Genomic DNA, 11,515 nt, shown 5'->3' on the forward strand with positions numbered 1-11,515 from the left:
AGATCAAAAAAATTCTAGACCAAAAAAGTGGCTAAATTTTTGCCTTTTTAGTATCATATATATATCTACACCAAACTATTGTACTGAACAAATTTTAGTATCGTCCAGTACATTCGTTTCAGTATTTTTCAGTATTTCATGGTCGTGGGTGTAGTCATGAATGATATTGATCGTTGTTTGTATTTTTTCTGCTCAGCATTTAGGGTGTAGAATATCACGTGTATAACCTGGCTCGAAAGTCTTTGAATTATTTTGGTACTCCAATCCAATTTCAATGAACAAATAAGAACGTCTTCTATAAAACAGCTACTCCAAAACAGCTAAACCAGTTAGTACACATACGATCGCTAGACGACAATGCTTCACCTAATTTTACCCTAACAGGACCAGTAGTTTGCTCGAGTACAAGCTGCAACTGCACTATGGCCAGTCTCAATGCATATTTCATAAGAGTGTCATGCACATTAAATAGGGTGCCACATAAGTGTCACATAAGCAAATTTGCTGACTTGGCAGGGTCATTAAATGAAGAAGTTTCATCAGATGAGAGAGAAGTTTCATCCCTATAAAATTCATATGGCACGGTTACCTAGTTTATAGTCTTGGTAACTGTGTCATGAAACTATGCATTGAGACTTGGCTACGTAGCCATCCATCCACCGGGTCAACGGAGACACGGCCGCGCCCGCGCTCATGAGCCCTCTTGGAATCTACGCGCGCAGGTGCCGCAGTCCGCTCCGTGGGTGTGCGTTTTCTGTTCCGCCAGCACTCCTGCAACCTGCTCGAGCGGACGGGCGGCCCGCAGGCAGTGGCCGGTACCAACGTACCTACAAGCTGTCACGAACGAATACGAGTCGGACTTAAGGTGCAGACGAAAAAACCATCAGACCAAATTTGAGGCTGAAATTTTGCCTCTTTAGAATTAGGTATAGATTTAGTATTAGCTATAGATATAGATTAACTTTTTCATCTTTGATACTATACCTCATAGATGTTTTGATGCAAGAATAATATTCTGAAGTAAACACCACAGAAACATGCGAGGTAATATTCTAGTTGTTATATAAAGCGTTCGCGGCCCGCTTAGACACTCGGTGGCCTCTAAAAAAAATAAAAAAAATCGCACATGAGTGTCGAAGCGGCCTCCAACAAATGAGTTCCAAATTCCAAATAGAGTTGACAGCGATTACACATATGACTCCGAACAACTTGCGAGGTGTGAGAGCACAACTGGATCAAGTAAACCGAGAAATGTATGTCCGAGGTGTGAGAGCACAACTGGATCAAGTAACCCGAGAAATGTATGTCCTTTGCACATCATCACATCATCACAAAGATTAGTTAAGTAATGCAGATCCATTCCCATCAGATATGCTGACGATGCTTTGTGTCCCATGACTGAGTGGACGGATCTTTTCCCCCGATACACACAAGACACAAGAGAGCAACCCATGCCATTATCTTTTTTTTTTTTACTAGAGGGAGGATACAATAGTTCCTAAAAAAAAGGGGGGGGGAGGGGGTACAATAGAGTATGGGTTGAGAAAGCTGACGCGTGCTTTCATTTACACAGACTATGGCCTTGTTCACCTAAAAAATCAAAAACTTTTCAAGATTTACTGTTTATGCCATATACATGAAGTATTAAATATAGACGAAAACAAAAACTAATTGCACAGTTTGCCTGTAAATATGTATGCCTCTGGACAACATGTATATATACTACTCCCTTCATTTAAAATTGTAGTCGTTCTAGATTTTTCTTAGAATATAGTTTTTAGTTTTTACCATGCATGGATCTAAACATAATATATACCTAGACCTATAACAAAAGCTACTTCCTCTATTCCAAATCAAACAAGTAACCAAGTATGAATGTAGAAAAACTTACAATTTCTATGGAAGAAGTATGTACTTAGGAAAATTAGAATGACCTACAACTTAGTAGAGCTTATAAATTTGTATGGAATTACTTTTTCAGTCAATCACCACTGGAAGAAGTATGTACTTAGTAGAGCTCTTTTTCTGATTGTTAAACTGTACTCATAATTTTCTTTTGTTATTAAGTGATTCTAGTGAAGGGTACGATGAAGAGCAGGCGAGAAAAAATTCTAGTGGTGATTAAATGAAAAAGTAATTCTTTTAGCTATTAACTTGTAGTGTACATGAAAATGATTCTTAACAACTCATCTCTAGTCCTTTCCACCCATAAAAAGATGTCGTTGTATGTAGAATTCCGGGGGGGGGGGGGGGTAAAATCTAAGTTCGACTAAGTTTGTAAAAAATATTAAAAATATTTATATCTTTAAATAAGTTTACTATAAAAAATATTTAATGATTTATCTACTAAAACTAATTATATACCATAAATATTAATATTTTTTTATATATTTGATCAAAATTAACAATGTTTGACTTCTGAAAAAATGAGAATGATGTGTTTTGTGGGATGGAGAGAGTATAATCTAATTATATTCAATTGTTTGTAGAATTCTAAGGGCATGTTTCTGGAGCATCCACTCCATCTTTTTTTTTCTGAAACAGAGTTCATGGAGATGCATGTTTTTAACAAAAAATTGAACTAAAGTTTTTTTAAAAAAATATAGAGCTGAGCAGTCCTAAACAAGTCCTAAAGAACCCACTCTGAAAATAGCCTACATCTATTACTAATGGATGCGCTGAGGATAAATATATTGGTGTGTCTCCTTGGCAGTTGCCACACAATTTTAAAATGACTTAAGAGACAACATGTATGATGATTATCTTTTAAGTTGTCTTATAGTAACTCGCATTCCGTTGATTTATGCGTAGATTAAAAATAAAAGTTTTTTTATAACTGAATAAAAACATAAAAAAAGTTGCGAGTCATATGACACCAACTCATAAGATGCATGTGCGTCCCTACTGCGTTGTCTCATACAAGGCGTGGGAGATGGGGAAGGTTGGGATGGGATTAGGATTTGGAACGGCCCAATGAACGGAGAGAGAAATGGATCGCAACTCTCAACAACAATTACAGGAGAGGGTGAAGAAATACATTGAGCGTCGTAGGAAAACGAAACACCCAATTGCGTATAAATCTTCCTCTAATTAAAACAAAACTAGGCTGAACGATGGGTATGAACAGCTGAACGATGAGTACGGAACAGATGACGCAACGGATTGGATAGTTCCTGTGATGAACATGCATCAGGTACAAGTACGAAATCTTATATTCATATCCCAGTCACTGTTCCTTAAATTATCACGCAAAACCATAAATCATCGACCACTAGTATTTGGTTAGTCAAACAAGCAATATAACTAGAACCTCTAGAATAGACAATTAATGCATCCAAATCTCTTTCGACGACCAATATCCTCCACTTATTACAGGATGCCTGCCTATCTGGTTCAGTTTCAGCAGGTCGCGGAAGAAATCACTATAGAATTCAGCAGTCACGGACTCAGGGTCCACTCATGATATGCACAACATCAATGAAGTTATGGATCCACACCTTCCTCTGTAGTAGTGCTTATCTCGACAAGTATGCCTAAAAGTAAATCATTGAAATATGACATGAAAAATGAAGCACGGCTATAGAGCGCATCAAGGATTGGGTTGGTAAGGATGGGTTTTCTGAACAAAATGGCAGCAAACACGCGATTATATTTCGTCTCGAAATAAAGCTGCCTTTATCTTAAAAAAAATGTGTCAATGCCATAAAACATAGAATTTTCTGTAATTAGGACCACAAAGAACAAGGATTTATGAAACAATGCCAGAGTTGAATCAGCTCATCAAGTAAACAAAACAATGTCTTAGTTAGCAAAACATAATCTAAGGGGGGAAGAAAATAAAAGCAACATAAATATCACATTTCAGGGAATCAAACACATCCTAGAGAAATTGCCACTAATATTATCTGGCTTTTCAACATATATGCTAAAATACCGGGGATGGGAACCTGATCCTCACAAAATCTTGGCGACACTCTGTCTGAAACCAAAAAATTCTCCAAGTGTCCCTGCAATGATGAGGGCAAACTTTTAAAAGAACAGATCAAGGAAAAACAATACAAGAACATGATGGCATCAAAAGTAATGGATACTGCATATTGCAGTATTTGATTATGTAGTGTAGAGAGAAGGCTATGTGTTCTTTTGGCTATGACACTGCTGTTGAGGTTTAAACTGGACATAACTCACATATTTTGAGCATATTTAGTATCTGCAGTTTTGCAGAGTACTAGTGGTATATATAACCAAACATTTCATTTTAGTAACTCTTGTGGATCTATTTTACAAGGTAGTCAACAAGACATAGAACTACAACCCTCTGTCTTCCTCTCTAGGTTCAGGTATAGTCTTTCTGCTGTGTAGCTGTAAATTTATAGACACGACATCTATGAAACTGCACTGTAAAGTAGCCCAGGGGCAATTAGAGTGCTTTGACGTAGTATGAAATATGAATAATAAGATTACATTTGAGAGAAATCTACAGCTTATGGTTGCTGCTGAAAAAATGCCAGATTTTATGGCTTGTGCCGTATATAACCCAGGTGGCCAGGTTTTGTAGATTTGCATCCTGCAACATAATGTTATATGGCCTCATAAAACCCCGAACAAACATGCTACTTACTAATTGTCAGTATGGAAAATGTGGATAGGCCAACAGTACAGAGTGGAGTTATAGGAGGGATCAACCTAGCCACTTGGTCCAGAATTGGTTAGGATAGGTTTTCAGAAACAAACTGACAATGAAACACTGTGTCAAACTTATATGCCAGAACTCTCAATCCCTAAATAAATAGTTGAATTAATCTGTCAAATAGATAAAAACTATATCATATTGTGCAGGACAGGGTCAAAAGGGCAAAAGAAGCAAAATAAGGGCTAGCAATAGATAAGCAAACAATGCTTCCTGCACCAATCTTGTACTAATATCATCTAGCTTTTCCAAACATATGCGGGAATAGAATACTAAATAATTGTGATATGTGGGGAGGACAAACCTGATCTAGACCCTCTTCTTCCGGGCAGAAGGCCCAAGGGATGAACCAGCAGTAGTGCGCCCAGAGCATGAGCAAAGTCCACGTAGAATGGCAATGACAGCAAAAACGGCAAAAGGAGCATACATCTGAAGTAACTTTGGTGTTGCTTTGCCTGAACCCAAAATCTCACCAAGAACTGCAGACTGCAACGATTAAAGTAGATTTTAAATTTAAATAGAGAATGACAAGATCACATTATTACTTGGAAGAACCAAAAAAAAAATGTGCTCACATCTAGCATAACAGGTAGTCATTCCTACAGGGAGTCAATACTTAATTTATGCAATGATTTGGTATCTGATATCGTGACATTAATTTTTTTTCCCTCCTATCTTTTAATCTGAGACACTGCAGTTGAGATTCAACCTGGATATAAATGTCACATATCTATAGCACATTTGACTCAAAAGGAACCATGGTTCAGAGAACATTACAATTTTAAAATGTTGGCAGTACCTTGACATTCTGGGGAATTACCAACAACAAGAAATGTAATTGATATGCTAAAACAATATATGGAAGTAATTCTGAATCCCATTGGTCTGCAAAACCTTTTTCCAGCACCATTTCATTTGACACCAGCCAATCATATTCAATCAGCACACGAGAAACTATATTTGGATTCCACATCAACTGAACTGACTTTAAGTGTACAATTGTGCATCAACCATGGTAGTGTTTTGGATCTGAGGCAGAGCTGCAGCGGTGAGATACTAGTCTCACGAAATTCCAGACATGCATCCATTACACTTGTGCCTCCATCACTACAGCTCTACAGGGGAGAGGGGAAAGACGACTTTACCATGGATGTGAGGGTAGCGACGCCGGCCATGAGGGAGGTTGTGGCGGCCCAGCGGCGGCGGGTGAGGATGCCGTAGAGCGTGGCGACGGCGAGCGGCCACTGGAAGGAGAGCTCGAGGCAGACGAGGCCGCGGAAGAAGGCGGGGGGCTGGGCGACGAGGTAGTCGCCGAACTCGGCGGCGTACCAGCGCTTGAGTTCCAGGAGCGGCGCCGGGTAGAGGGTGTGCGGGAGGACGGACTGCGCGTCGATCAGCGGCGCCGCGACGGCGATGGTCAGGGAGAAAACCGCGACAAGCGCGTCCGCCGCTGCCGAGACGACGCCCATTGCCCTTGCCCCCGCGCGCCGCGCGCTCGCTCGCCGGCGGATCTGCTTGGGCTTGCGCGGCGATTGATCCGGGAAATGGGATGGGATTGGGATCTTGAGACTCGAGTTGGAGTTTGGGTTTGAATGGGGGTCTGGTCTGGAGCGGACACGCACTCGTGTGGAACGTTTTCTTTATATATATATATATATATATATATATATATATATATATATATATATATATATATATATATATATATATTCTTTTTCTGAAAAGGTTCTTTATTTCAGCCCCATCCGCCTTTGGGGGCCATTTCTTCATCCCTACTCGAAAATTAATCCTCACTGAAATTTCAAGTTCCCGCGTTTCTTACAAAATTAACAATATATGAATACTCGCTCTGTTATGGAAAGAATGTCATTCTAGTACAATGTCACGTTGGGATCTAGGAGCCTGTTTGCTGATCTAATTTTTTTTTTTTTTGCTAATTTATTATGAGAAAAAAAAATACGATTATAAGATAAACTAACAGACCTATATGCACAGGAATGAGACTCCGATCCATCTCGTATCATAGCTTGAGCAACTGCATTCAGGCGGCCACATCGGCGTTCCTCTACGTGGTGTTCACCGGTTGCGTCCTCGTGGACCCAACCATTGAGATGGACGAGCTCTTCTGTGATCCATTCCCCGGCGCTGCTCCTGTGCACGGGCGGAGCCTTGTAGAAGCGAACCTGGGCACCTGCTCCCCCTTGCTTGCATGTTTTATTACTGTATATACTACTATTTTCCTTATATTGTTGTGTGAAAAGTTGTTCTGTGAAGCTATGAAACATATAGAAACTAGAAAGCATGCATTGGCTGCAGCCTACAGAGAATAAACACAAAATGATAGAAGAGCCTAGTAGTAGTACTCCATCATATGACTGCTACCTATTATGATTATTACGATTGAAAAAAAAATTAGCCTCTGCTTATTTTATCTCCACACTCCGCCACTGCTCCTGTGGGACTTCCTCTGGCAAGTTACACCAACTTCAGCATCGACACTGTCGAGAGCTATGACAACATGTTCGAGAACAAGATGTTCAGTGCCTACCTCCACCTCGACCACGACTACGAGGACAAGATGTTCTTATGCACTGATGACCAACAACTGTTGTCGAATTTGCAATGGCTGGTAATGAGGACCAACATGCATGTACACATTGTCGTGGCTGTTCCTGGTTACGATGTTCTAGCAGGAGCTCGACATTCTATTCCTGAAGCGCGACGCCGAGCAGAGCATAGTATCGGTACCAGTTCCATCTAGGCCTTATTTAGTTCCTTCCAAAAACCTAAAATTTTTCAAAATTCTCTGTCACATCAAATCTTTGGACGTATACATGAAGCATTAAATATAGATAAAAATAAAAACTAATTACATAGTTTATCTGTAATTTACGAGATGAATCTTTTAAGCCTAGTTAGTATATAATTGGAAAATTTTTGTCGCATACAAACGAAAGTGTTACGTGGCTGTTTCCCAAAAAATTTTAGAAATAAACAAGGCCCTAACCAATCACACACGCAGAGCTCCACTACTAGGTGTGCAACTTTGATGCCTGTGCAGCTGTGCTAGAAGGCGTTGCTCCAAAGTCAAGATGGCAATGGGTACCCGAAACCCGAGTACCCGACGGGTTTTACCCGATAAGGACGCGGGTATGGAATGGATTTTGTACCCGCGGGTACGTTATTGGGCGAAATCCTTTACCCATCGGGTATAGCGGGTACGGGTGTGGAATAGTAGTACCCATACCCGCGTACCCGTGGGTAAGAAATACCCGCAAAATGAGTAAGCAACCTAAGCAATTTAGCCCATATAGCCCATGAACTGATTGGCTGAACGTGTGAAGTGTTGAGCGGCTGGTGTGCTACTAGTGCTGCTATTAATTTGCTGGAAGTTGTTATGTTTAATTTTCTAGAAGTTGTGATATTTAACTTGCTGGAAGTTATTATATTTCTGTTGAACTCGGGTATATTTTCGGGTACGGAATACCCGTCGGGTAAAAATTACCCATCGGGTGCGGGTACGGAATGAATTTCTTACCCGTCTGCTTTCGCGGGTAACCCGATGGAATAGGTTTTGATCTGGCGGGTACGGGTACGGGTGGCCAGTACCCATCGGTACGTACCCGTTGCCATTCCTACTCTAAAGTTTCTTGCCACGGAAGAGCACGTCACGTGCCGATACATTCCTTATAAAAAAAACATGCATGTGCATTTCAATGGGACCCATATATATTACTTTATATCATTGCTAGATGTAAGTTGTTCTAACACATGAGCAGGATTTATGAGTCCAAGAACCAAGGAGTATTTGGTATTAGAAGAATTTCTCCGCGCGTTGCCACAAGTTTGAAGAAGAAATGTAAATATGCTAGTGTTAATCACTAAGAATCAGAAGATATATATGTATGGTGTTAGTAATACAACAATATATATTAAAAATAATGTGGTTTGCTAATGTAAATAGTTTGAATGAAAACATAATAGTATGTGTTAGTTGGATCGGATGCATTAGTGGATGATGATGTGGACACTTTACATGGTGAGATAGTTGAATGTGCTATGTGCTAGTGGGATGTTCTGGTGGATGTTGATGTGGACACTTTACATAACAAGAGAAATAATTAGTAGAGTTTATTTTTATAACAGATATAGATTGGCTCAAAGTCGATGACGACTTTGTTTCAAGGGGCAGAGGATGATGAGCCCAAAGCTCATCAAATTCTTCAATTTGGTTCATTTTTATTTGATGCCAAGAAAAGCAAGATGAAGAATGCAACTCTATCAATCGTTGCTTCATATGGCAACCAAGCTAATGTTGAAGGAGATAATTTTCTCATGAAAACTGAAAAAAGATGCAGCTCTACTAGAATTCAAAGATAAATTGCTAACCACCTAATTGGCATCGTTCAGAGGCTTAATTTCTTTAACAGCGTTGGCCATATTGTTTAGTTATGTATGCAAGTGTGCATGTGTCAAGCGCAGGGAGGAAGAGACACGTACATGCAGCAGGTCAGATTTAGTTAACCTATTTTTAGTTTCGTTACTATGACTTTGTTTAGTTTTAATTTTTTTTAAGATTTTGCATCATATCGAATCTTGCGGCACATGCATGGAGCATTAAATATAGATAAAAAATAACTAATTGTATAATTTATCTGTAATTTGAGATGAATCTTTTGAGCCTAATTAGTCTATAGTTGAACATTAATTACCAAATACAAACGAAAGTGCTACAGTAACTAAACCTAAAGATTTTTGCAAACTAAGCAAGACCTATATATCAGTCCGATTAGTGTACTAGGAAGTCTTGTCCCTGCATGCACCATTCAATTGAAATTGTTTCCTACCTATTACACTAGTATAATGCCCGCGCTAACGCCACGGTTTTCTAAAACGCACATAAAAATAATCAATGATTTTGTTCCATATTTTAAATTTTGCACAATTGTATTTGAGCATGTATACAATCCAGAAACACTTATGCATAAGAATATATAGGAAAGTTATTTCTCGAATTAACCATCTAAGTTACATGCTGCGCCTAAGTCCTTAATCATAACTTGGAGATCTTTAGAGAAGCTATCAAACATTCATTTGCACAGGTCTCCAAACTGTCCGCCGAATTTTATCCTCAGTGAAATTGAAAGCTGCGCATGATAGATAGTAAGCTAAGTTCTATGTAGTGTACGGACTATAGTTAGAGAACATATACTCCCTTTGTCCTATAATACAGTGCATTCTAAGAATTTTAGGACAAATTAAGAGAGAACATAAAAGACGCGTGTTTTTTTAGAATGCATTGTATTTGAGGACAACTTTTGAATGCTAAAATACACTGTATTACAGGACAGAGGTAGTATGCTTATAGTGTTGATTTGGTGGCAATCTTACACCATCCTATGACTTTTGAAATTGTATACAAGAAAGTCTCCCAATTTCCTAGAAAAACACATTTGTTTATTTGTTGTATATAAATAGAATGGCTATTTTGTGATAAGAAAGATGAAACATATTCTAAGATGAAACACATATAGAGAATCTTTGATTCCAATCATAAATATTGTCGTTCTACTTAGAATTTATTAGTTTTATGGCGAGGCATAACCTTTTAACAATTGTATGAAATGTAGGTATATATGACATGCTCTGATCATAAAGCCCTGATGGCCGTGTTAGCCGCCAGCACAACAAGCTGCCTGCTCACCCATCGGCTTGGGCACTTGCATTGGCATAACCACGATTTGCAATTGGGTGGTCCATTGTTAATTTTCTTAACCATTATAAATATAGCTCATTAGTACATCATTAGTATATGAATTATTCAGTGACACGTTAAAAAAAATCAGTGCCACATAAAAAATCTTCTAATAATCTAAAGCCATAGAAATCTATGATCTAGTAAATCAGTTTTGCAAACCATGTGTCTTATGCACGGATCACCAATCCTGGCTTGTATTGCGATTAATTTCTAGGTAAGAAATTGGAGAATGAAAGGACAAGGAGAAACGTGAGTATGGGCAGCTAGCAGCAGACTATTGGCGTTGGCTGTTGTCGAGTCTTGATATCAGGATTTAGATGTATGTATACCTGCAGGGCTGCTGCTCCGAGTTTTCCACCGCAGCAGGGCTAGGCTTTGGCTTTGCACTGCACGCACACAGAAGAAATTTGATGGGAGCCACTTGGTCGCCACCCTGGTCCGCGTTTGCCGCATCTACCACCGTGCACACCGAGTGTCGCGTCTGCCAAGCGCTCGGCATGTCGGCCGTGCCCTGCTCGCCGCTTGCTTGGTCTGCACTCGCTGCGTCCGCCGCCGTGCTCGTCGGTTTCTTTGTTCCTTTTTTCTTCTCGATGATGGATCGTATCCTATTGGTTTGTTTCCTTCTTTTTTTTCTCGGTGATTGATTGTATCCCGTTGAAGCCGCAACCCTGGGCGGAACTGCGGAAGTAATCGCGTTGAAGCCTAGCGTTGAAGCCTGTAATCGATCTTGGCCGCATGATTAGGGTTGAAGTTTGGGAGAGGTGTTTTGTAGCCTTTAATTTTAATAGAGACGACTTCCTATGTACGTTTTACTGGGTGCATAGAGGTTGGAGACTCTCAGTGAGGAATGTTTTATTGGGTGGATCTAGTATAATTTAAACTGTTCCATTATAGTATAGATAGAGATAGAGTTGTAGCTGCAATTCTTTTGATTTATTGGCTAGTTATTAATTTGTTCTTGCATAATTCAAATGCTTTGGAATCAGATTTTGTATCATGCTAAACAAAAGTTATTCTAACTCGTATGGACATGATATATATATATATATATATATATATATATATAT

At 39.4% G+C, this 11,515-nt stretch overlaps 1 protein-coding gene across 1 annotated transcript; it reads right to left on the bottom strand.

The window, feature by feature from the left end:
- Nucleotides 3,699–6,341, bottom strand: LOC8057910 (transmembrane protein 97). The gene is made up of 3 exons (XM_002461828.2): nucleotides 5,836–6,341; nucleotides 4,995–5,176; nucleotides 3,699–4,007 (listed from the first exon to the last, which is right to left on the bottom strand). Exons 1-2 carry the CDS (start codon nucleotides 6,157–6,159, stop codon nucleotides 5,000–5,002), a joined length of 501 nt encoding a protein of 166 aa, XP_002461873.1. The 5' UTR covers nucleotides 6,160–6,341; the 3' UTR covers nucleotides 3,699–4,007; nucleotides 4,995–4,999.

This window comes from Sorghum bicolor, chromosome 2, assembly GCF_000003195.3.
Source record: "Sorghum bicolor cultivar BTx623 chromosome 2, Sorghum_bicolor_NCBIv3, whole genome shotgun sequence".
NCBI classification, from domain to species: Eukaryota; Viridiplantae; Streptophyta; class Magnoliopsida; order Poales; family Poaceae; genus Sorghum; species Sorghum bicolor.